The sequence below is a fragment of the Scyliorhinus canicula genome, chromosome 9, assembly GCF_902713615.1.
Source record: "Scyliorhinus canicula chromosome 9, sScyCan1.1, whole genome shotgun sequence".
Lineage (NCBI taxonomy): Eukaryota > Metazoa > Chordata > Chondrichthyes > Carcharhiniformes > Scyliorhinidae > Scyliorhinus > Scyliorhinus canicula.
Genome location: NC_052154.1, coordinates 168,464,494 through 168,491,898, shown reverse-complemented (window position 1 = coordinate 168,491,898; position 27,405 = coordinate 168,464,494). Strand labels below are relative to the sequence as shown.

Sequence of the window (27,405 nt, the reverse complement as noted above, 5' to 3'; positions counted from 1 at the left end):
AGGTACGCTAATCTCGTCACTGTCTTTGTTTGAGTCACTTGGTTTATTAATTATAACTTTAGATCTAATTTTAACATTTGATCTTGGTGGTGGAATTGGAGCTGTCGTTGTATCGCTCGGGATATTTTGACTAGCTTCGGAACTGGTAGTAGGGTTTAAATGAGGACCGTTTGTTTTCTGAGCCAAATTATGAGCTGCGAGATTGTCTGTTAGGATTTTGCAGTGACCTTTCATGTTGTTCATTTCATTCTCCAAAATACATTTTTCCTCAAGTAACCAGCAATTTTGACTTTTAAGACCATCAGTTTCTGATATTAACTATTGAAGTTTGGAATCTGATTCATTATTTTTTTGCTGTAACTCGCCAATTTGGAATGATAATTGTTGAACTTTGAAGGTTTCATTTTCCAATAATGTTTTAGTTTGTAGTTTGTTCACATTTTTCAAGTCTAGATTTTGCATCTCGTAATTGTTCAACAACTGCCACTAGTTAATCTTTGGTGGACTTATGATCATGATCGTGAGTTCACGATTGTTTCTTGTCGTCTATGGAGCTGTGACATTACTGCCAAAGAGCATTTCATTTGTTTCATTTTGGTCAAACGTGTGGTTTTTCCCCAAACTCTCTTGATGTCGTCAATGGACCACTGTCCTTTGGGGATATCATATTTTGATTCAATTTCTGTAGCTACTTTAGACAATCCAAAATGTCTATAAATTGAAGATTTAAGGTCACCTAATATATCGTCAATAGAGACTTCTGGTACAGCTCGACCTCCCTTTGAAGTTGTGGGAAGTTGTTCTCTACCCTTTGAAGGAACCAGGTCTATTTTAGGACTGTCGTCCACCATAAATCCTGCCTTAAAACCAAATTTTTTGGCCATAAACAAGTGTGTGTAATTTAAAGATTACACGTTTATAACTATACAGTTGTATTTTATTTAGTTAGACGGCCTGCACCCGATTGAATAGCTCTTTCTTTACAGGTCCTTTCTAGAGGGGTCGAAGCACTAGCCGTTGCAGCTTTAAGACTTTTAATTGGTGAAAAACGATTCTCTTACCCCCAGTCTAGCCGTTCTTCGGGTAGATTCTTTGGATCTTCCGTCCTTTTGGCCTTTCTGCTAACGGTACAATCTTCGGCCTTCCGATTTTCTCCGAATCCTTCCGATCGTCTCCGACTCTTTCTGATCATTGACTTTGTGCTCCTCCCCTCTGCCGTGCTACGCCAGTTGTTGAAATCTACCTGTGGTTAAGTGTAGTCTCACATACACTTAACTAAGCAGAAATTTGCACTACATGTCACGGGTGCGAAATGAAATCTTTATTGTAAGTCTATTGATTATAATTGAGAATTTGAAATCTTCTTTTGGGTTACAAATCAAATGTTCTCAAGAAAGCCCCTACCAGGAGAAGACTCTTAAGAGATAATTAAACTTAGTAGCTTACAAACGACTTGAACTTCAAAATACAGCAATGGCTTCTTGCTTGTGCAGACTAGAGTTAGAAAATACGAAATAAAGATAGTAGATAGTCAAGCAAATAGTATAGGGTGATTCATGAATGAAGGTGGCTGCCCGGACCACTATCTTTAAGGAATTTGTTATCAATCTGAGTCAATCTGTTCCTACCCCTGTAACATGCTGATTGGTTTTGATGAGTCTTCAATACATTTGATTCAATGATTAGTTGTCAATCATCGATGTGCAACATAGGCTTTATTATGTTGCATCTTTGGATTCCTTCTGTGTGTTGGAATGTAAGCTTACACTTATCATTAGGTTGGTATTTGCTGACTATTATAATCACATTTTGAACAATGGCAGATTCATGTTAACTCTGGTGTTAATTTGACCTTGATGAAATTGTTGCACTGTTCAGTACTTTTGCAAATGTATCAAACAAATTCTGTGTGCTTGCAGATTTTTCTGTAAAAATGTGGTTTTTCGATGTGGTTTTTAAATTGATATGGGATTAATTCAGCTCTGTAGTTTGGGACAGAATCCATTTTAAAATGGTTTTCAAACTGGGTTGTTTTTAAATCTATAATCAATACTCCTTTTTACCTATCATAAATACCAGATTCCCTTCAGAGACTCAGTTCAAGGTACTGCACCGTTTACATATCACACCAGGTTTGAGACACAGGTTTGATCCTGCTATATCCCCTGTGTGACTAAAGTGCCTGGTAGTTGAGGGTGATTATATTCACTGCGTATGGACCTGCATCAACATTCAATCTTATTGGACTGGTTAAGGAGCTTGAAAAGATATTTGATAAGGCCTTAGAATTTGATTCTTTGTTCCTAATTCTGGATCTTCCAGATAGGAGAATTACTGACATTAATGAAAAAAGGCTGGATCCGTTTTGCAGCTCGGAAAAATTTGATTTAGCTATACATAAAGGTGTGCATATTGATAAGTTATCCTACTATGTTTATATGGCCTTATCTCCCTCCCCCCCATTTCTGATTTATCTGATATATAAATGGAGGTACCAGTTCTTAAGGACAGTTGTTCTGTATCTGTCCTGTCTTTCTCTGTTCTTACATTTGCAGAAATATTTGTTCTGCACTGTGCCAGTTGTGTTTTGAAAATTTGTTGTGTTACTGTAAAAATGGTAAAGCTCTCAGGAAATATAGATTTAAAAGAAGAAAAACCACATGTAAAAACTGAAGCAAAATCTTAGCAGAGCAATTTGAAAGGTATGATATTGCTGTTTTTATTCTTTTGCGAAACCGTTTACTTCCAAGAATTAATGCCTTCAGCAAATCGCTGATAAATAGTGATATAAATTTATTGAATGTTGTAGAATTGTTAGCCTCAGTTAAAAGTTTTGTTATGGAAGTTCAAAATTACTATAGCTTGCTGGAAGCACAGGCACAAACATTCACAAAAAATATAGTTCCCTCTGATATATCTGATGAGAAGCATGCAAGACGCAGTAAGCTATTTTTCGATGAAAGTAGAGACAATGAAATCAATTTAAAAGGAAAAGAGAAGATGATCTTCAAGACTGTCAGTGTTATTTGTGACAAAATAATGGTGCAAGTGCAGAATAGAAGTGAATCTCTATCGCTTCTCGGCCTTTTGGCTAAGATCAAGTGTAGTATCTGTTCGCCTTTTGGCTAAGATTGAGCGTAGATTGAGCCTTTTGGCTCAGATCTGGTATGTCTCCTTTATGGGGACCATAAATTGGATTCAATTTGAATAGTTTTTTGGAGCAGGCAAGGAGCTGGATTAGGGGTTCGCCTCTGTCCGCACTCTGAGCCCTGGCTGTGTAACTAAGATAAAGTAATTATTAAAAAAAAAGAAGTGAATCTCTGAAGAAAACTGTTGATATATTTTGCGTGCTTTTTGACAGAGGTTCAGATTAAAATGCTAAAAGCCTCAGCAATAAGAAATTAAGTCAATTCTACCAGGAACACTGGTTAGCCCTGCTGCCTCATGGCACTGAGGACCTGGGTTCGATCCCGGCCCCGGGTCACTGCCTGTGCTGAGTTTACACATTGTCCTGTGTCTGTGTGGGTCTCATCCCTACAACCCAATGATGTGCAGTGTTCGTGGATTGTCCATGCAAAATCACCCCTTAATTAGAAAAACTATTCTACCGGGAGGACAAAGACACAAATCTTTTTGAAGATTAAATTAAACAATTCATTTATTTCAATGGTAATGGTGAGCTCTGTGCTTCTAGATCACCATCTAATTTGTACGTGATGGATTGCAGGTGACCATTCCAAATATGGAAACCATTCTGAAAATATTTTTAGCAATACCTGCCACAAATGCTTCCGGTGAATGTTTTTTTGGTATTGAAAAGAGTTTAAAATTATTTGCAAAGTGTGCTGAGCCAGGAAAATTTGACAAGTTCAGCAAATTGACAATTGAAAATGCGCCTTCACAAAATTTTACCTACGACGATATAATTGATGAGGGATGAAGCAAGAAATTTTTTAAAAATCTGTACCTCGTCCATATTCTCTTGTTTAAATTCTGTTTTTCAAAAATGACCATTGCTGGTCTGTTTTAATAGTTGCAGCTGGTCACATGCTGGTAGTTCTAATCACCATCGCTCTCAGTACTGACCTTCAGAAAGTCTCTGGAACAAAGAACAGAATCCTGCCAGACAAACCCACTGATACTGGACTTGGACTCACTGGACTCCACTCATGCGAATTTTCAGCAATAACGTCTTTGATGTTGTGAGAGGAAGTAAGGAAGTTAACTTTTATTTTTGTAGCTGCGTGAGACTCTATGAAATATACTGAACGGCAGTGTATGCATTTTGTTAATGCCAGTATTTGTTCCGAGAATCGTAGAATCCCTACAGTGCAGAAGGAGGCCACACAGCCCATTGAGTCTACACCAACCCTCTGAAAGAGTACCCTATCCACATGCCCACTCCCCCGCCCTGTCCCTGTAACCACACCTAACGTTTGGACACTAAGGAGCAATTTAGCATGGCAAATCCACCTTACCTACACATCTTTGGAGTGTGGGAACAAAACAGAGCACACGGAGGAAACCCACGCAGACACAGTGAGAATGTATAAATTCCACACAGTCACCCAAGTCCGGAATTGAACCAGGGTCCCTGGTGTTGTGAGGCAGCAGTGCCACCCATTGTGCCACCATGCATTGGACTGGTTCATTCTGTCCTGCACCGTGCTGCAGTGGTATCATCGGCTGATTTTTCCATCCCAATGCTCATCAGCAAGTTCCATGTTTGCTCATCTTAAAACTCACATACAAAACTATTGTCTTGTATATAGATAGAACAGTACAGCACAGAACAGGCCCTTCGGCCCTCAATGTTGTGCCGAGCAATGATCACCCTACTTAAAACCACGTATCCACCCTATACCCGTAACCCAACCTCTTAACCTTACTTTTCAGGACACTACGGGCAATTTAGCATGGCCAGTCTTTGGACTGTGGGAGGAAACCGGATCACCCGGAGGAAACCCACGCACGCACGGGGAGGACGTGCAGACTCCGCACAGACAGTGACCCAGCCGGGAACCGAACCTGGGACCCTGGAGCTGTGAAGCATTTATGCTAACCACCATGCTACCGTGCTGCCCTCAGTAATGCTAATAAATCAGTTAAAACTTTAGCTACAACTGTTCTTGTAATATAAATTAGGCCACCTGACAAGAACATTACATGGTACCAGGTTTGGATGGTATTAAACATTGATAAAAAAAACTGTCAGTCTCCCACGGGGTCCACAGAAATTTGAAGATTTTGCAGACTGCATGAATTAACTATATGGAGTCGTTGAAGCCACCAATGAGTCTCAGATTTCACGGTAATGTGGACAGCAAGGCGCGTATTTAAACAACAATTTAATCTGTTTCTTACTGCAGTAAATTTAGGAGATCAATCAGATTCGTGTAATGGAACGATGCTCCTAACAGCGGCAGGACCCGAAGAAATTGCTGGGAATAATACGTTTAAATTTGCAAACGATGACGATAGTAAAATCTTTAATGAAGTAATTCGAAGATTTGATGAACATTGCACCCCCAGAAAGAATGACATTCATCAACACTATGTAGTTAGATCACGTTTACAGAAGATAGAAGAGTCCATAGCATCACATTTAAAGTTAAATGCTAAAACCTGTAATTTTTCTGTGGCGTAATCCTCTATGATTTGGGACAAAATTGCACAGTCTCACTTTCGTTGCCATCGTGTATGTGAATCAATTCCCTTCTATTGGCAGCACAACGACTTCCATTATTACACCGTCTGATTGGTTGAATGAAAATAAGCTGAGGGAACGGTTACTGAGAGAATCAGAGCTGTCTTTGGAACAAACAATTAAGATTTGTTAGGCGTACGAGCTAACAGCACAGCATTTTAAAATGTTTCTCAGTAATGGCGGCGTCTTCTTGCAGGAAAGCACTCCGGTTGCCGCCCTTTTTCCAAAAAGGCAGGAAACTTACACAAAAAAAGGCGGGAAAGTTCCTGCAACTCCTCGCACACCAACAAACGGGTTAAAGATCAGGAAAAGTATTTCTGTGTAAAAGATGTGGTCAAATTCACAAATTAAGGCAGTGTCCAGCATTTGGCAAGCTTTTTTCCAGATGCAAAGGAAAAAAAATCTTTCTCAGAATTGTTACTCTAAACTCAATCCCAGATCAATCAGCACAGTTGAAGACAGTCTCCAGTGATGAAACGTCGTTTGTTGGAGTAATAACTGAGGAGAAGAATTTTTTGGAGACATCAAAACATTCTCCAGCACTTAAAAACTGATGCTCCATTTAAAATAAATGCGGCTGATGAGGACAAATGGCTGCTCCCACTTGAAGTGAACAGTACAGTGGTCCAATTAAAATTAGACACTGCTGCCAAAGTTAATTTAACCAGCATGACTGATTTAAAAAATCTAAAAATTCAGTCAATTAGAAGAAATCACAAAATATTTCTGAGAGATCATAACTTCATTTGAAGCCTACTCGTGACAATAAGCGATTTTCATTTCATTTTCATGGTTCAAGCATTAAATGTTATGGTGCTTGTGACCTGAGTATGGCGATGAAGAACACAGTTTATTCCTCCCATTCTGTATTGTTTCCGAAGGCTTGGATTCATTATTAGGTGATCAGTCCTGTGAAGAATTAGGTCGAGTGCAGTTGGTATATAGCATGGTATATAGGGCAGCACAGTAGCATAGTGGTTAGCGGAGTTGCTTCACAGCTCTAGGGTCCCAGGTTCGATTCCTGGCTTGGGTCACTGTGCGGAGTCTGCACATTCTCTCCGTGTCCACGTGGGTTTCCTCCAGGTGATTCGGTTTCCTCCCACAGTCCAAAGATGTGCAGGTTAGGTGGATTGACCATGCTAAATTCCCCTTAGTGTCCAACAAGGGTAGATGGGATTACAGGGATAGGGTGGAGGCATGGGCTTGTGGATGCTCTTTTCAAGGGCCGGTGCAGACTCGATGGGCCAAATGGCCTCCTTCTGCACTGTACATTCTATTATCTATGATCCATAAAGGATTGGATCAGCACTTCAATGATTCTGAGAACTGCAATGTGGTCACTGATTGCAGTGCACTACCATTCGCCAACGAGATACAATTTAAAGAAGATGCATTATCTAAAGTTCCATTACGAACTATTAGTAGTGAAAATGCTGAAGATGTGGATCTGCATGTCAATCTCATTTCCCCCTACCACCCGTATCAGATACAAACCCACAATTTATCAAGATGAAAGAAGAACCTACCAATGGGGTAAATTCCAATGTATATGTGAAACAAAAAAATGATGAAGCTCGTATAGGCATGGATCCCAAAGAACCTAACAAAAAAATTGTACATATTGTAAAACAATCATTGTAGAAAACAACGGACAGCCAATCTGATCCATATCTCGCGAAATCACAAACAAAGTATTACCATTGTCACATGGAGTAGATCACCAGCAGAGTTACTCATGAATAGAAGGTTGCGTACCAGACTTCCATACTTGGAAATAAAGGAAGAGAATGCAGTGGTACTGCAGGAAATGCAAAACATTAAAGCAAAACAAAAACAGTTCTAGATTAGAGTGTCTAGAACCTTACCACCTCTGAGTAGTGATGACATTGTGAGAAAGAAGATACATGCAATTGGTTGAGAAAAGCCATTGTACTTGAAGAAGTAGCACCTCGTTCCTATAATGTACAGACAGGAGAAGGGTTGGTTTTAAGAAGAAATCATTGCGCACTCTTGAAAACCAGAGAAGACTTTCACAACAACGTGATGAATGACAGATCCACTTCAGAATCAACGTCAGCTGCAGTATCAGATAGTTCAGTTCCTGAGCATGAGAATGTCATGGAGAACATTGAATCTACAAGTTCTGAGCAGCAAGGACAAACTTTGAGAAGATCAACCAAAGTTAGAACAAAACCTGATCGACTCAATTTGTAGATTTGGACTATTTGTACACACTATGCTTGCTGTGCTTGCATATATATTTAATATAAGATTTTTTAAAGTTTTAAAATTAAAAAAAAAATGAAAACTGTTAGACTCACAGGCTAATGATATCACTTGTAAATATACTGATGATAATATATTAATCTATTCCTTCAAAGGAAAGGGGATGTAATGATATCATGATTGTGTTGTAATTCACCAACTGACCACTGGGCGTCTCATTAGTATATAAGTGAATGTTAGAGTAAGGTGACCTCAGACTGACTAGGGAGCTGGGAGAGAGACAGTGGTTTGTGCATGTTCATACTGCTATTCATCTGTTGTTTTGTATATAGAATCATAGAATTTACTGAGCAGAAGGAGGCCATTCAGCCCATCAAGTCTGCACTGGCCCGTGGAAAGACCACTTAAGCCCACACCTCCACCCTATTCCCCAGTAACCCCACCTAACCTTTTTTGGGCCCCAAGGTCAATTTAGCATGGCCAGTCCACCTAACCTACACATCATTGGATTGTGGGAGGAAACCGGAGCACCCGGAGGAAACCCATGCAGACACTGGGAGAAAGTGCAGACTCCGCACAGACAACGACCCAAGCCGGGAATTGAACCTGGGACCCTGGGGCTGTGAAGCAACAGTGCTAACTACTGTGCTGCTGCGCCACCCTATTTGACCCACAGTTAATGTTAATAAATCATTTAAATCTTTTGCTACAAGTGTTCTTGTAATATAAATCAGGCCACCTGACAAGAACATTACAAGCCCCACTAACTGTAAATCTGCCTCTGAAACAATTGGATTAAAATAGAGAGGTAAAAGTGACCGAGGAGAAGACAATTTTGTAAATTAAAATATTTTAAAATGTAAAACATTTCATGGTTTTAATGAATGAGATTCAGCACTAATTGTTCACTTTCTAGGCAGGAGAGGTTGTTTGGTGGTCATTAGAAGGTGTCATCACACAATGTGGCGAGATTCGTAGGTAATTAAAGTGAAAATGCAAAAGCTGCCTGAAAATAAAGAGGAGGTTAAGCACCACAAAACTATTTTCTTCAAACTCACAATGGAGTAGATTGGCTGGAAACTAGTGGCGATTTGCAATTCATTGGTATTTCATTACTGCCAAAAAGTTGCTGGCTGAGTTTTTTCGTAAATAATGGGCGCCATTCAGCTGCTGTTATTATCTTCAGTAGAATTGACTCCGACCATGATGTTTCAGTGCAAAACTTTGTGATATATTTATTTCTATAATTGTGATCTCTTGCAGATGGCGTTCGAGTGTGGAGAGTATTATTGGAGTTTGTGTCCTGGTGACTGATGGTGGTTAAGTGGGTATCAATGGTTATGTCTGAAAAGAAAGTAGGGGTGTTGTGTCTTGAGGCCACAATTGTGAAATTCAAATTGCAAAATTATTTGCACCGCGGTTAGTTACGGGACGCTGCTTCCAAATTTCTAGACCTACAATGTTGGGACTTTACATTCGAAAGATCTGCTGTGGTCAGCAGGGGCAGGACTCCAGAATTGTAGCAGAACTGAGCAGTTTTGTTACAGAGGCAATTTCAGATTGTTGCAATAAGTAAAAACGAGGGCAAAGACAAGTGTGAGAGAGAAAGAAGGAAATTGAATGAGAACTGAAATACAGAAATTAGGGTGAACGGAAATAATATGGACAAAGAGTTACGTCTACTGGTGTGAGAGACCAGAAAGAAGGCAAAGCTTAAAATGGAAAGTGTAAATAATGTTAAAAAAAAATTATCCCATGAAGCGAAACAAGAAAACACAGAATGTGAGGCGTGCTTACTTGTAAAAGAAAATTGCAGATGAACTGCGACAGGCACGGAAATTAGATCTGCAGACTATGCTGCAGAGAAGGCAGTATCAGTAGTGTTGCCAGATCTGCTGGCAGATAATTAAATTAGGTATTCTAATTAGTGGTGAAGTTAGTCAGGCCGAGATCATTCTGTTACCCTCTAATGACGTCACAGGCTAAAGGGCAGGCATAACAAACAATCCTCCGAATCCATCAGCCAGTCAGGACAACCCTACTTCTCAGTTCAAACGTGTCTTTGCAAAGAGACACTAAGGCTCGGATCATATCATCATGGGGGCTGTTTGTTTTGCATGGCACTTTTGTTTGTTTTTCTTCTTGTTAAATACTCGTGAAAGCTCCACAAGTGCTGGAATTCTAGGTAGGTTTGCAGTCACTAGTGTGAAATTCCTGCTTCACTTCACTCCTTAACACGGAAAGAACTGCATTTGGTTTAGTCTTTTCTGTGGATGAAGACAATTCTTCCTGCAATATCAGAGTTAAAATTTTGTTTCACTATTTTGGTTTCTCATTTCGTTTCCAAGCCTTATTTAAAAATGTAACTACATTCCATGATAGGCTGCTTTACCAGACATGGTAATTTTAAGAATCTAAACTGTTAAGATATTTTTGTCATGCTGTATGATTGTTTAAAAATACTTCTCCAGTCGCCTTGAGCAGATTAAAGTTGACCAAGGTAGTGCTGTAGTAAAGGTTTGTTGGAATAATATCCTGCAAGGTAAAAATTATGGATCTTTGTCGTATGAAATTAATGGAAGTACTGCTATTTGCAAATTGCCAGCATATTTCCCAATTGATTTGTGCTATTAAAACAATATTTGAAATGATCAGTGTTGCATTGAATAATGTGAAATCTGAGAGACCATTGAGGACCGTTGAGCTGTGTGTGAAGTTTTACCTTTTGATATGGTTTATGTGATATACAAAGGGGTGAATGATGGTCTCAAAGAATTTACATCTGTAACTCAGCATTTTAGTTAGATTTGTGTCGGACTAGATGATCATTTGGAAAATCCTAATGGATTCATAAAAACACATTGTAGGTCCGATATTAGCCATTAACGTGGCGAATTATTGGTTTGTGTTGTTTCTTTTTGTGTCCTAACATTATTTTAATTGCAAATTTTACAAAATGCTTTGAGTTCCTCAGATTAATGTACTTTTACAATGCTTCGACAGCGAGTCTCTTTTCTATTCCGTCTTTCACTTGGCATTCTCGGTGGCTCTTAATTGTGGTTTTGTATTTTGTCGAATTGTTTGGTCCTTTAACGGATTTCTTTATCTGATTGAAACACATGTCCCTAATTAATCACTTTTTAGTGTCGAACATTGGAAAAACAGAGGCAATTACTTGAGGACATTTTGTTACCTCACTGAGATTGTCTTTCTTAATGGATTTCCAGCTCTGCTAACCTTACTTTATACTTTCGAGGTTAATCAGAAACAGGTCACAAGTGTGTTTCTTCACATTTAAGTACAAACCAAAGATTTTTCGTTGTTGAATCAAAATGTGGAACTGACACGTAATTACTGTTTTTCCCTGGAGCTTGTTCAGCTTCTGTTTTGTCATTCCCTGTTTGTTTTACAGATGTTGATGAGTGTACAGAAGGAACTGATGACTGTCACATCGATGCAATCTGTCAGAATACATATATGTCGTATAAATGCACTTGCAAACCGGGCTATAAAGGCGATGGAAAGAAATGCAAAGGTGATCATAACCTGCTTTTACCAGTATTTCATTACTGAAGCAAAATTGGGGAAAGTATTTCCTTAATCAGGCAGGCTAAAATCTGCAAAATAAGATTTTTTTTAAAAATAGTGTATTTCTTCGTTTTATAGGATAAAGATAAAATGAATTTTTCCAGGTGTCATTCAAGCTGAAAATTGAGTTTGTTTTCTATGTTTACTGCATATATTCAATAAAAATCAAAACCTATTTAGTGCATAGCCAGTTTCAAACATTGTCATTCCACAGAATTCGTCATTCACTTTTAATAATAAAATAATAACATTTAACTGTTTTCCATGCAGAATTCCATACTACATTAGCTGCAAATTAAAAAAAAAACTCTTTGAACACCGAACATTATCTGGTCATTTTTAAAATTTATGGCCCGTTTTTGCTGTATTGAGTTCATAACTAATCTGAGAATCTGGACAGTTCATGCTATAATCTTCTAAAATAACAAAATGAAAGTGGCTGACTCCTGTTGTGGGACAGTTCCAGAGCACTAAAACCCCCTCCACTTCTTACTTAAGTGGGCATTCTTGATGTGTGAATCCAGATAGGGAGTGCCGGTATGCTCGTTGACCACAAGGGATTGTAGCATTGAAGACTGACATGAAGCTGCTTACTTGTGTATGAGTCTCTTCCCAGCAGGGTCACTGATTAGCAATCAAGAGCAGTAACTGATTTCCCCAAATCCAGAGACACACTGACACTAGTTGTGGTGTTGCAGCTGATTATTGACAGCAACTTACTCAGCACAGGCCAGAAAATGGATTTGGAACCTCCACGGTGCACGTGGTTTAGTTACTACACTGCATAATGTGTTTACACAATAAGCCACCGATGTTGGTATATTAAGTGACTTTTTGTGACATTAGTGAATTGTACTTCGTTTTACCTCAAAGAGGTAGCTTTTGCTTAGAAGACAATACTTGTTTGCATGAGTCTTCATAATCATTTGAGATGCAATAAGGCAAATTGAAAGTAATGACGCATTAAAGGAGTTCTGCAAAATAACCGCAATATTTTTCAATTGGGGTAAAGAAATCAAAGATTTAGGATGTACCAGAAATTTTGGGGAATGCAATAAGCACACTGGTTCTACATTTACGTACTTTGTGATATTGCAAAGCCGGACCTCTAACATGAATGTGCAAGATTATTGTCAGTTCATAACTGCTTAACTGGATAACCAGGAAAGCTAATATTTAAAGTTGGTGCAGCTTTAGTGCTGTAAGAAATTTAGGAAATAGGATTCACGCAACTCCATTTTTGGAATAATTTTTACACTCTAAAGGCATGTTAGAAAGCTCTCAGTTGATATGTGAACCACACAGTGTACAACTGATTCAGTCTGGTTATTGGTAGCATTGATTCAACATCTGCAGTATAATCCTTGGGCTAGAGAAGGACATTATTATTTAGAATTCTGTCTCACTGATGAGAATTATGTAGAAATTTAAACAGAGATCAGATCATGTGGTTCAACATATATCCATGTGGTGTTTATGTTCCACATAAACTTCCTGTCACCTTACTTTACCTCACTTTATCTAAACATCTGTCTGTTCAGTTCCACTTCTGTAAAGACAGATGAGTTCATGTGGCAGTCTGTTATATTCCAGTAGCTAGCATGCAGATTACAGGTTCTCTATTACAATCCCTGGGTCATGCATTAATTTCTTTAGATATTTGATAAAGTAAAGATGCACTGTAGGATGCAACATTAGAACCATAAAATTCCTACAGTGAAGAAGGAGGCCATTCGGCCTATAGAGTCTGCACCAACCCTCTGATAACACACCCGACCTAGGCCATTCCCCTGTCCCTTCCCCGTAATCCCACCTAACCTACACTGTTGGAGGAAATCCACGCAGGAAAATACCAACTCCACACAGACAGACGCCCAAGGTTGGAATTGAATCCGGGTCCCTGCCGCTGTGAGGCAGCAGTGTTAACCACTGTGTCACACATTGATTGCTAAATTCTGAAAGTGTACATATGAAGGTCTCGAATGATGGGGCTCGCTGCTCCTCTTTGCTCTTGCTCTTCTAACAAGCAGCCCTTTGGCAATCACTGTGTTACCTCCTGCAGGAAGAGGCCCTCGGTTGGGGTGCAGTGGGTTGGTCATACCCCAATGTGGGTCAGGATATTCGAGAGAAAAGGGAAAAGAAGAGAAATTTGGGAGAGAAAATTGAAGGAAAGAAATACAGCCTTCCTCTGATGGGCAATGCACAAACGCCTTTCAATTCCAAAACTTCCCTTACCAATCAAGAATTATTCTTTGACCGTAGACTGTGTTACTTAAACTAATTCCGCTCCGTATTCTAAAGTGGACTCTGAAATCTTAGCAATATCATGGAATCATAAAATTTAGAGTGCAAAAGGAGGCTATTCGGCCCACCGAGTCTGCACCGACCCTTGGAAAGACCACCCTACTTAAGCCCATGCCGCCACCTTATCCCCGTAACCCAGTAACCCCACTTAACCTTTTGGACACTAAGGGGCAATTTAGCATGGCCAGTCCACCTAACCTGCACATCTTTGGACTGTGGGAGGAAACGAGAGCACCCGGAGGAAACCCACGCAGACACGGGGAGAAAGTGCAAACTCCACACAGTCACCCGAGGCCGGAATCCAGAATTATGGATCCCTGGAGCTGTGAGGTAGCAGTGCTAACCACTGTGCCATCGTTGCACTGTGTCATGCATTGAATATTATTACATGGTACAGAATAATACTCCAATTAATATAAAACTACTTACATTCACATCATGGGACGTTAACTATTTTAATAATTTAAAGGCATAATTCTATATTTTGTTCATTTCCTGCTGTAGTAGGGTAGAAAGCATGTGCCCAACAGCATGAACTTAGTTTTATTTTCCTGAATGCCGTGGTGTTTGATAGACTTAGCATGTTTCTATATCTCTGCATGCTGTGCATAGGTAGGGCATCATACCTCAAAAGTGAATGTTATACTTTAAGCTATCACAACTTAAACATGTCTGTGGAGCACAAAGATCATGTTGATCAACCAAGCAATGGCTGCCTGTTGTCCATTAAGTGAACAAAGTTGATTGGCACCTTTTCCCTACCCAATAGCAGATTTAATTAATGAGGGAAGCACACTTATGAAAACTGACCAATCGATGAAGATCTTTTTCAAAGTGAATTTGGCCTTGATGTTTCACTCTGATCCTTTGTGTCATATACCGCATTAAATGTCATTCTTTTTTTCTTAAATTTAGAGTACCCAATTAATTTTTTCCATTTAAGGTTGTGGGGGCGAAACCCACGGAAACACGGGGAGAATGTGCAAACACCACACGGACAGTGACCCAGAGCCGGGATCAAACCTGGGACCTTGGCGCCGTGAGGCAGCAGTGCTAACCACTGCGCCACCATGCTGCCCTATAAATGTTATTCTTTAACAAAAATTTAAAAATCTACTGATTGGCTGAACAAACCTTATACCTACTGTGCTCCACATAGCAAGCTCATCTCTTTGAGATGAGCGAGCAAACTTTTCTCCAATTTATTTCCAGGGTTCTGTGTGTGTCCTCAATGTTTCTGGCATCTCTTGAAACCACCAATGCCCCTCTCTGTAACATTAAGCAGACGTGGTTTGGGTTCGACCTTTCCTGTTAGCCTAAAGTAACTCAGACTACCGCCCTCATGAGTTTGACTCCAGCTATTGGTTCCTCAGTGGACCAAGCCAAAGGGCATTCAGTCATCAACTATTGGAATTTTGGACTTCTGGTGGCATTATGTAAGGGGAAACGTGCACGAGGCGGCTCCTGCTAGAGTGCTGCATTTTTAGCTCTTTTTGCTTAGTTCCAGGTGATATTTCCATTTAAAATCCCACACATTTAATGGGATAAGGTACTTGCATAGGTGAAATGCTGAGAAAACCCAGGGGAAAAAACGCTGAACATAGAAGTTTATCAACAAATACAGAGACCTCTTGCGGCTTGTCAGGGGAAAAGATATTGGAGGCAGCATCTGGGACTCCGGCCACTCTACTAACTGCTGGGATGCTTCTGAGCACCTTAGTGACAGAATTTGACAAACACTGAAGGCTTTTGTTGGGGACCTCCGCAAATCGACGGAAGAGGCCTTGGCTCCCAATTGCTTGGCGTTGGAGAGGACCAATGAAATGGCACATAGAGCCACGATACAAGGCATGGAGGTGGCACTATCGAGGTATAGTGACCAGATTACTTTTCTGGAAGTGGAGTTGTCTCTGGTGGCCGATGCTAATGAAGCTCTGAAGGCCAAAGTGAATGATTTGGTGAATTGTTCCAGGAGGTAAAACACCCGAATTGTGGGGCTGCTAGAGGGGATGGAAGGCCCAACTCGCACAGAGTATTTTGCAACGATGTTTGGGAAGGTGGTGGGAGATGATAGACTCATGTTCCCTCCTGAGCTGGAACAAGTCCACAGGACTCTTCGACAGACGCCTCGTCCTGGCGAACCACCGCGGCCAGTAATCGTGATGTTTCACATAGAACATAGAACAGTACAGCACAGAACAGGCCCTTCGGCACTCGATGTTGTGCCGAGCAATGATCATCTTCTAAGAAAAAGAGCGGGTCCTGAGATGGGTGAGGAAGCATCGTGACTACAAATGGGAAGGCCATGCTATTAGACCTTGCAAAGAAGTGGATTGCAATTAAGAGCCAGTTTTGAGGGAAAATACTATTTATTTGATGTGCTGGGGAAGGTGAATTCCGCCTCGGCTGGGCGCAAGATGATTGAGGTTTTTGGATATTGGGGATGGGCATGTTGATATGTGGAATTGTTCATGTTTGCATTTTTGCTGTTCTTGTTGGAGTTGAATGTTTTATAAGTTGGGCTTGGCATTGGAGTTTAGTTTTGTGTGGGTTATTGATCTAACTATTTGTGAAAACATATAACTCCCTTTTGGATTACTGTGTTTTTATACTTTGTGTTTTGTTCTTCTGTAAGCATTTTTCTTACAGAAGAATGGTTGGGAGCTGCCCTGCTAGCTGAAGAGTTAGTTAACAGGAGTATTAAATCATAGATCATATAATTTACAGTGCAGAAGGAGGCCATTAGGCCAATCAAGTCTGCACCAGCCCTTAATTGATAGCTTTAAATTGAGGGGAGATAGATATAGGACAGATGTCAGAGGTAGGTTCTTTACTCAGAGAGTAGTAAGGGCATGGAATGCCCTGCCTGCAACAGTAGTGGACTCGCCAACACTAAACGCATTCAAATGGTCATTGGATAGGCATATCGACGATAACGGAATAATGTAGATTGGCTTTAGAGGGGTTTCTCAGATCGGCGCAACATTGAGGGCCGAAGGGCCTGTACTGCACTGTAATGTTCTATGTTCTTACAAAGAACACCCTACTCAAGCCCATGTATTTACCCTATCCCAGTAACCCCCACTTAACCTTTTTTGGACACTAAAGGAAATTTAGCCTGGCTAATCCACCTAACGCGCACATCTTTGGACTGTGGGTGGAAACCGGCGCACCTGGAGTAAACCCACGCAGACACGGGGAGAAAGTGCAGACTCTGCACAGACACTGACCCAGCCGGGAATCGAACCTGGGACCCTGGTGCTGTGAAGCAACTGTACTAACCACTATGCTACTGTGCTGACGGATTGACTGAAGCTTATTATAATAGTTCTGTTTAAAATAATGAATTTAGTGTTTTTGTTCTGTTTGGGGTTAGATTTAGTAGGAGTAGGTTTTACGTGTTTATGTTTGCCTTGTTGTGTTCTGTGTGCATATTTGGGTGTAGTAGTGTCTGAGGGCAAGGACGAGGGGTGGTTGGGTGGGGAATAGGGGTAGCTTGCCAATAGTGACTGCATGTTTTTCTTTGTTTAATCTTATTAGTGGGTTTGGCAGCCATCTTGGGTGGATCTTTGTACTTTCTATGCAACTATTGGGTAATCACTCTTGGTGGAAATGGCTGACTCCAGATCGGGGGGAGGGGGGGAGGCCCCAATTTGTTTGGTCACCTGGAATTTCAGGGGGACGAATGGCCCAGTGAAAAGGTTGAGGGTATTTGCTTGCCGTAAAAGTTCAAACTCCGATGTGGCGTTTCTGCAAGAGACTCACTTGTGGGTCAGAGACCAGACTAGGCTGCAGAAGGGATGGGTGGGACAAGTTTTTCAATTGGGTTTTGATGGTAGGGCTTGGGGTGCGGCAATATTAATCAGGCTGCTCCCAATGATGGACATGTTATTATTGTCTGTGGATCTTTGGCGGGCATCTTGGTGGTTCTGGTTATTGTCTTGGTTATTGTCTATGTTCCAAGCTGCGATGATATGGATTTCATTAATAAGTTGCCAGCCTCCATCCCCGATTTGGATTTGCATCAGCTCATTTTGGGTGTTGACTTAAACTGTATTCTGGAATCAAGGCTAATTTGCTCCAGGCCCAAATCTCAGACTCCAATCAGGGGTGGCAGAATTTTGTTGGTTTTCCTGGAACAGATTAGGGGGGCGGTACACGAGGTATACTCGCATATGACATTGACTTTTGTGGTGATAGGTCTCGCCTCCCTTTTGTGGTGGTGAGCTACTTGGCCGCCATATCGGCGAATCGCCCCCATTGTGTTCTTATACGCGATGACCTGCTTCTTTATATTATGGACCCCGTATCCACCATGGATGAGATAACAACGGGCAGCACGGTAGCATTGTGGATAGTACAATTGCTTCACAGCTCCAGGGTCCCAGGTTTGATTCCGGTATGGGTCACTGTCTGTGTGGAGTCTGTACATCCTCCCTGTGTGTACGTGGGTTTCCTCCGGGTGCTCCGGTTTCCTCCCACAGTCCAACGATGTGCAGGTTAGGTGGAATGGCCATGATAAATTGCCCTTGGTGTCCAAAATTGCCCTTAGTGTTGGGTGGGGTTACTGGGTTCTGGGAATAGGGTGGAGGTGTTGGCCTTGGGTAGGGTGCTCTTTCCAAGAGCCGGTGCAGACTCGATGGGCCGAATGGTCTCCTTCTGCACTGTAAATTCTATGAATCCTATGAAAACAAAGCTGCTTGGTAGCTTTGAATCCTTCTCTGGGTATAAGTTGAATCTGGATAAGAGCACAAACTTCCCGGTTAACCTCCCAGGGAGGGGAGCCTATCTGGGGATGTTACCTTTCGTTACCTGGCACTCCAAGTGGCCCACGATTGGGCCTCACTTCATGGGCGAAATTCTCCGACCCCACGCAGGGGGGGGTGTGGGTTCCGGCCTTCAGAGGGAGGGGGACGGGGTGTGGGTACCGGCGTTGAGGGGGGGGGACCCGGCGTTGAGGGGGGGGACCCGGCGTTGAGGGGGGGGGGACCCGGCGTTGAGGGGGGGGGTTGCGGCGTTGCGAGAGATGGGGGGGCGGCGTTGGAGGGGGGTAGGGGGGGGTGGGGAGGGGGGGGTAGGGGTGGTGGGGAGGGAGGGAGGGGGTGGTGGGGGGGGGGGGTAGGGGTGGTGGGGAGGGAGGTAGGGGTGGTGGGGAGGGGGGTAGGGGTGGTGGGGAGGGAGGTAGGGGGTGGTGGGAGGGGGGTAGGGGTGGTGGGGAGGGAGGTAGGGGTGGGTGGGGAGGGGGGTAGGGGTGGTGGGGAGGGAAGTAGGGGTGGTGAGGGGGGGTGGTTGGGGTAGGGGGCAGCGGCGTACAGAGGGGGGGGGCGACGGTGCGTTGGCCCCGGGCATCCGTCGCCCCCCCCCCCCCCGATGCCGCAACCCCCCCGATGCCGCAACCCCCCCCAATGCCTTCAGAGGGAGGGGGACGGGGTGTGGGTACCGGCGTTGAGGGGGGGGGGGACCCGGCGTGCGGGGGGGGGGACCCCGGCGTTGAGGGGGGGGACCCGGCGTGAGGGGGGGGGGTTGCGGCGTTGCAGGAGATGGGGGGCGGCGTCGTTGGAGGGGGGTCGGGGGGTGGGGTGAGGGGGGTAGGTGGTGGGGAGGGAGGTAGGGGTGGTGGGGAGGGGGTAGGGGGTAGGGTAGGAGGTTGGTGGGGAGGGATGAGGGTCGTGGTGGGTGAGGGGTAGGGGTTGGTGGGGAGGGATGGTAGGGGTGGTGGGGAGGGGGGTTAGGGGTGGTGGGGCGGGGGTAGGGGTGGGTGGGGGAGGGAGGTAGGGGTGGTGGGGAGGGGGGGTAGGGGTGGTGGGGAGGGAGGTAGGGGTGGTGAGGGGGGTGGTTGGGTAGGAGGGGCCAGCGGCAGTACAGAGGGGGGGGGTGAGACGGTGCGTTGGCCCCCGGGCATCCGTCGCCCCCCCCTCTCTGCACCCCGCGACTGCCCCCAAACCCCCCCCGACTTTGCCGCAACCCCCCCCCGATGCCGCAACCCCCCCCGCCCGATGCCGCAAACCCCCCCCCCCCCCCCAAATGCCGGAACCCCCCCCAAATGCCGTAACCCCCCCCGATGCCGCAACCCCCCCCCGATGCCGCAACCCCCCCCCCTGCCGCAACCCCCCCAATGCCGCAACCCCCCCCGATGCCCCCCCGATGCCGCAACCCCCCCGATGCCGCAACCCCCCCCGATTGCCGCAACCCCCCCCGATGCCGCAACCCACCCCCCTGATGCCGCAACCCACCCCCCGATGCCGCAACCACCCCCCGATGCCGCAACCCACCCCCCGATGCCGCAACCCACCTCCCCGATGCCGCAACCCCCCACCCCCGATGCCGCAACCCCCCCCCCCAAATGCCGGAACCCCCCCCCAAATGCCGGAACCCCCCCCTCCGATGCCGCAACCCCCCCCCCAAATGCCGGACCCCACCCCCCCCCCCCCCCCCCCCCAAATGCCGGGTCTGTCTCTCTCCTCCCCCCCCCCCCCTAAATGCCGGGTCTGTCTCTCTCCTTCCTCCTCCCCCCTCCACCCCCCGATGCCGCAACCCCCCCCGATGCCGCAACCCCCCCCGATGCCGCAACCCCCCCGATGCCGCAACCCCCCCGATGCCCCCCCCCGATGCCGCAACCCCCCCGATGCCGCAACCCCCCCCGATGCCGCAACCCCCCCCGATGCCGCAAACCCCACCCCGATGCCGCAACCCACCCCCCGATGCCGCAACCCACCCCCCGATGCCACAACCCACCCCCCGATGCCGCAACCCACCCCCCCGATGCCGCAACCCACCCCCCCGCGATGCCGCAACCCACCCCCCGATGCCGCAACCCACACCCCCGATGCCGCAACCCCCCCCCCCCCGATGCCGCAACCCCCCCCCCCAAATGCCGGTACCCCCCCCCCCCAAATGCCGGACCCCCCCCCCCCGATGCCGCAACCCCCCCCCCCCCCCAAATGCCGGACCCCCCCCCCCAAATTCCGGGTCTGTCTCTCTCCTCCCCCCCCCCTAAATGCCGGGTCTGTCTCTCTCCTCCTCCTCCCCCCCCTCCCCCAAACGCCGGGTCAGTCTCTCTCCTCCTCTTCCTCCAAAAAACGCCGGGTCTCACCACTTCCGCAGCTGGTGAAACTGACGCGTATTACGTCAGTCAGCTGCTGGCCCCTCCGGGAACGGAGAATAGCGGCCTAAAAGAAGGCCCCCGACGCCGGAGTCATCTACACCGATTTTTCTCGCCGGAAATCGGCGTTACGACGGTCTGCAGAGAATTTCGCCCCAAAATATAAATTTTACTAGTCTGGTTAATGGGGGTCAAATCTGGCTTTGAAAAGTGGAACAACTTCCCCTGTCCTTCGCAGGCAGGGTTCAGACTATTACGATGAATGCGCTCCGTGATTTTTATTTATTTTTCAATGTCTCCCCACTTTTCTCCCCAAGGCCTTCTTTGTCAGAAGCAATAAAATAGTGTCCTCATTTATTTGGGCGTATAAGTCCCCAAGGATCCATAGGCATTCCTCCAGAGAGATAGGCAATCAGGAGGCTTGGCTTTACCTGATTTATTATTTTACTATTGGGCAGCCAATATTCAGAAGGTACTGGGGTGGTTTAGTAATCCAGGATATATATGGGGGCAAGTGGAGGCGAGTTCCTGTAAGGATTCTAGCCTTGGTAACCGCTTCACTGCCATTCTCTCCGGCAAGATTTTCCTCTAACCTGGTGTCCACCCTGAGAATCATGAAGCAGTTCAGACAGTATTTTAAACTTTGCTGGCCCCCATCTGCAACAATCACCTCTTTTTGCCAGCAGGTCTGGACTCGACGTTCAAGTCATGGGAGGGAGAGAGTTTGGAGAGGTTTGGGGACCTCGTGGGGGGAAGGTTTGCCAGCTTTAAGTAGCTGTTGGAGAAATTTCAACTCCCTGGTTCCAATCTGTTTAGATACTTTCAGATTCGCGAATTTTTCGCGAAAGGCTATTCCCTCTTTTCCCTTGGCATAACCCTCCTCTCTGTTGAAGAGGATTTTGTCTTTGGCTGGGTCAGGTGGGGGAATTATTTTGTGCATATACAACCAGATCCAATCAGTGGAGTCGGCTCCATTAAATGAGGTAAAGATGAAATGAGAGGGTGAATTGGCTCCTATTCTGGATGGTGAGATATGGAGTGAAGCTCTTCACAGGATCAACTCCACGTCCTGTGCTCAGCTTGGCCTGGTCCACTTCAAGGTGATGCACAGGGTACATCTGACCTGGGCGAGGATCAGCAGGTTTTTCTCTGGGGTGGAGGACAGGTGTGTGCATCGTTCTCGGGGCTGGTAATGACATCCATGTGTTCTGGACCTGTCCCAAGTTAATAAGCTTTTGTGCTCTTTCTTCAACACCATGTCAGTGATACTCAGTGTCGATCTGGATCCATGTCAGCTGGTGGCCATTTTCGGGGTATCAGACTCATCGGTGCTGCAGACGGGGGTGAAGGCGGATGTCCTCACCTTTGCCTCGTTAATAGCCAGGAGACGAGTTTTGCTCGGGTGGAGAACTCCTTCTGCACCTAGTGCCCGGCTTGGTTGTGTGACCTCATGTTGTTCTTACATTTGGAGAAGGTCGAGTACACCATTGGGGGGGGGGGGTCGGGTCGGTAGAAGGGTTCTATCTAAGATGGCAGCTATTCATTTCCTTTTTTAAAGAGCTAAATACCGTTAGTGTTTAGTTTAGTTTGGGGGGGTTTAAGTTAATGTCTGCTTTTTGTTGTTTGTCATGTTCTTTGATGTTGTAACTTAGGTTAATTGTTTTATATTATTTTGTTCATAATGAAAAATTTTCAATAAAAATATTTTTTAAAATAATAAAATATAAGAATTTTGATTCCCAAAAAGTACAAATCTAAAGTGAAGCAAATCTTAATGGACATAATGGTCATCAGAACCACAAATTGATATGAAATGTCACACCGTAAACATTTCTTGATTAGATTTCTTACTTTTTGGTACTTATAAGTGTTCCACTTGTTTGCATACTCACTAAATGTAGAAAATGTTAGTCTTTCAGTTTTGAAAATGGAGTTTTCAGGTTTGCGTCATCAACAAGATACATTGCTACTCTACTAGATGTATATAATCTTTACAGGTTAGAAAAGAGCAAGTGGTGGAGCAGATTAAATATACAACGCAGATTAAACAGCCTTCTCTTGCCTGAAATGCATTTCCATTGTAATCCGTTGAGCACAGAAGCTGGTTTAAAAGCATCACATTTAAAAATTATATTAATTTAAGCGACGGTTATTTTACAATGAATATAAATGAGATTGTGGGTTTCTAAGTGAGATTAATATGGCTTTAAGTATCTTTGTAACGATTTGCAATTTTTGGCTGTGCTAGTGTCTCATTTTAACAGAAACCATCCATCATCCTGTTTTGTGTCCTCTCCTTTAGACATTGATGAATGTGATAATGAATACAATGGAGGCTGCGTACATGAATGCATTAACATTCCAGGAAACTATCGTTGCACTTGCTATGATGGATTCATGTTGGCGCATGATGGACACAATTGTTTGGGTAAGAAGAATGTTTTGCAGTTTATTTGATGTATAGAGAAAGTAAAAATTAAAAAATGTATGGAGATTGGATTTGAAAATTGTATAGCCAAATATCTCAATATTTAAACTATATTTCAATATAAATTTTATAAACAGACATCATCATTTGACGTTCGGTTCTGTTTCCTCTATACGGTTTTGATCCAATGTGTATGAGTAATTAAAAATCTAATGAATTCTCCTCAGCAAACTACTGGGTTAAATATACCAACATCACATTTTAAAATCTGTTTATACATGAGTAAAAATCAAATAATAGTTTGTTTATCTTTCTAAGTGCCTTTTTAAAATGAAAGCCCTTTTAAATTGTCTGAGACATTGGTGCTGAATTCAGTGAAAGGACTTGGGATCAAATAAACACTGATGCACTTATTGAAACACCAGATTTAGATAATTCTTTTGGAATTTAGTTGTCGGAGAAAGGTTCTAAGACCACAACTGCATTTAGTTTTCAATTGGAATGTGAAATTCTAGAGAGTGTACTGAACTGCCTGGCAACCTGCGGAAACACAATGGTCTATTTTGCTCCATCATCTCTTGTGAAGAATACTTTCAAAAGAGCTTGTATTGTTCTCCATTTCTGCTAACGAAAACAGATCTTCAAAGCTGAAGGTTTGGCTTTGTTTCAGCGGGGGAAAAAAGCAACGTTTTTTTTTCATTATAATTTCTTAAGATGCACTTTATAAATAGTCTTTCAAAGTCCATGCATCTAAATGACAAGAGTGTTTAGCCTTTAATCTACTGAAAGACGCGGGAATCATTCATCCAAGATGTATTTTTCCCCCCGCAATTTATGCTCTTTAAACATGAAATATAAAGAATGAGTTCTATTCAGAGAATGTCGGATTGGCCCTGCTTTCTCATTCAACAGAGTTGCTGCTAAGTGGTATGAAAATGTTGCTTGTGATATGTTTAATAAAATATCTGTTTTTCATTACATTAAATGTGGCATAAAGATTGGTATAAGACAGAAAGGTCTCCCTGGTTCATTTGAGAAGATTATTTGTCTTATTTAAAATTAACTCCTGACCTGATAGATATGAAGTAACAGTTTACTGATGACTGGCTTTGAGCCTACTGCACTGTTACCATGTAGCACTGAACTGGGTCACATGTCAGTGTACATAAATATGCCTGCATCATTTCAAGGGAATAAAAAGAATATTGGGTTCAAGGATGCGGGTTTCTTATGTGATTCAAGGAAATACCGAATACTTGGCTGACGATAAGGAATGAGACAACAGAACTTTAATTGTGCAAAGTCAAATTTAATGGTAAATTTATGCTTGTTTCAATCCCCTCCTCTCCTTTGTCATTTCAACGTCCTTCCTATCTCTACTGTTTATCTTTAGCCAAAGCGACAGGATGGTCTAGACAGTTGACTTCTCTCTGACCACGTTCAATTAATTCGGGAAGACAGGACTGTCTAGTTTGCAGATTTCTTCCATAGTCACAGATCATCTGATGGGAGATGTACTGGTCATATTCAGATAAATCTGTCCTGACCGGTTTCCTAAAATAAAAACTCACTTCCAATCCTTCAAAATGCTGGTCATGGTGAATTCTTGGGTGGTGACTCTGAGTAGATGATGGAGAGAAGTGTGCAGGCAGATAAACTTTGGTTGGTTTCTGCCTCCTATTGTGGTTTGGGAGTTGTTAAAAATCTAAAATAATTACATCCTTGGTGGTGCTGATAGCGAACAAGAGTCAAAAGCTTGTTTTGTGTTCACTGACTATTTACCATACTTTTTCATAGAATCATAGAATTTACAGTGCAGAAAGAGGCCATTCGGCCCAATGAGTCTGCACTTGCCCTTGGATAGAGCACCCTACATAAACCCATGCCTCCAGCCTATTCCCGTAACCCAGTAAACCCACCTGACCTTTTGGACACCAAGGGGTAATTTAGCGAGGCCAATCCACCTAACCTGCACATCTTTGGACTGTAGGAGGGAATCGGAGCACCTGGAGGAAACCCACGCAGTCACGGGGAGAAAGTGCAAACTCCACACAGACAGTCACCCGAGGCCGGAATTGAACCCGGGTCCCTGGAGCTGTGAGACAGCAGTGCTAACCACTGTGCCACCATGCTGCAGCGTCATCTATTTCTTTAGCTGTTGGACTGATTAAAAAGTGTGATGTTACATTTAAACCTCCAAACACTTCTCGATTCTTTATGTTACTCCTGGGGCAGATTGTTTTTGATATTTCTGCTTCTAGAAAAGAATAGTGTAAACACAGCGAGGTATATTTTCTATCCTTCATTCATTTGAGCAAAAACTATGGTTTGATTGTAGGAAGATCATGACTTAGATCTTCCAAACCCTGGTTTCCTGGAACCCCTGGTTCCCTGACCTGGATCAGACAAAAAATATTCACTTACCTTCCTCTGATTTTCCTGGGAATTCTCCCCTTAACCTCCTCTGTTCCAAAGAGAACAACTCCATTCAACACAGCAAACCTTGGAGACATAAACAAAGTGATTATGCACTGGAACAATGCCCCCATTTTGTGGCATGAGCTGCCACATTCTGGTAAGTAAGGAACTTAAATGTCCCAAATATGAGTGAGGTAAGTGGGTAAAGAGGTCGGGTGGTTAAGATAAGTGATAGGGAGGGTGAGGTAAGTGGGTAATAGGGTAGGGTGGCAGGTGGGTGACATGGCGGCTGGTGAGGTTGGGGCAGGTGGTGTCGGGGAATTTGTTGGGTGATTGGGGCTAGTCAGGTCGGATTGAATGGAGTTGGGTGTCGGGGAGTGAAGGTAACTGGGTAAGGGCTGGATGGGGTGAGGTAAGTTGGGAAGGGTGTTGGATGGGTGAGATGGAAAGCTAGGTAGGGTGGCAAGTTTGGTTGGGGAGTTGTGTGGTGGGACTAGTCAGGTTGAGTGATGGGGGTTGGGGGGGATTGAGGGGGGTCTTTTGGGTCACAGGGTAACTGAGGGGGTTCAGGAACATAGTCGGGGTTGTCAAAGTGAAGTTGGGGGCCAGTGTGAGTGGTTAAGGAGTCGCTTATTTATTTACTCAGGAGTTAGACTAACAAATCTTGCCCAACATTTTCTGGGCAGATATCATGCAAGTACATCTGAACTATTCAAAGTCTTTGACTCTAACTCAGCATGGAGACTTTCTGAAAGGGTCCTGGAGAGCAGGGGAATTGCTCATCAGAAGTTCAAACTCACCGACAATTCTTACAAAGTCACTGCGTTGGGACTTCCAAATGGTCCTGTAACGCATCATGGTATGTCTGATCTTGTGCATCTGGAGATTAGAAGATCTGGGCCCATGATACACTCCTGCTTTTGAGTACTAATATGAGTGAATGGAGAAAACGTATCTCAGTTATCCAGAGTACAGAGAATCTCAGGTTAAGAAGAAGCGAGTAGTGCCATATGTCAGGATCAATTTGCTGTTTAATTGAGGGACCTTTTCATAGAATCATAGAAAGTTTACGACATAGAAAGGCCACTTGGTCCATAGTGTCTGGCCAATAAACAAGCCTCCCAGCTTAATCTCACCTTCCACCGCTTGATCTATAGCCCGGCAGATTACGGCAGTTCAGGTGCATATCCATTTACCTTTGAATTACGTTTGAGGTTTTCTGCCTCTACTGCACTTTCAGGCAGTGAGTTCCAGACCCTACCAACCCTCTGAGTGAAAACATTTACCACATCTCCTCTCCAATATTTCTACCAATCACTTTAAATCTATGCCCCAGTCACTGATCACTCTGCCAAAGTAAATCCTTCCTCCACATCCACTCTCTCCAGGCCCCTCATGATTTTGTTCTCAATCAATGAAGCCTCAGCCTCCTCTCTTTCAAGGAGAACAGTCCAAGTCCATCCAATCTTTCCTCATAGCTTCAACCTTCCAGGCCTGACAACATTCTTGTAAATCTCCTCTCTGCCCTCTGTGTTGCAATTACATCCTTTCTGTAATGAAGTTAACTGAACTGCACACAATACTCAAGTTGTAGCCTGACTAATGTTTTATATAATTCCAGCATAACTGCCC

General features: G+C 43.8%; 1 protein-coding gene and 1 pseudogene across 13 annotated transcripts in view; both read left to right on the top strand.

Annotated features, from left to right (window-relative positions):
• Positions 1-3,071: 3,071 nt before the first annotated feature.
• Positions 3,072-3,300, top strand: LOC119972035 (annotated as a pseudogene).
• A 737-nt stretch (positions 3,301-4,037) lies between these two features.
• scube2 (signal peptide, CUB domain, EGF-like 2) overlaps positions 4,038-27,405 on the top strand; it is a 229,035-nt gene continuing 205,667 nt past the window's right edge. For 12 of the 13 annotated variants that reach the window (XM_038808154.1, XM_038808150.1, XM_038808153.1 and 9 more), the window contains exons 1-3: positions 9,956-10,118; positions 11,346-11,468; positions 23,230-23,355. In XM_038808154.1, coding sequence (XP_038664082.1) covers positions 10,031-10,118; positions 11,346-11,468; positions 23,230-23,355 — 337 coding nt within the window. In that variant the 5' untranslated portion in view covers positions 9,956-10,030. Of the gene's footprint in view, positions 4,213-9,955; positions 10,119-11,345; positions 11,469-23,229; positions 23,356-27,405 lie in introns of those variants that run through there. The other variant, XM_038808152.1, reaches the window with a different exon arrangement.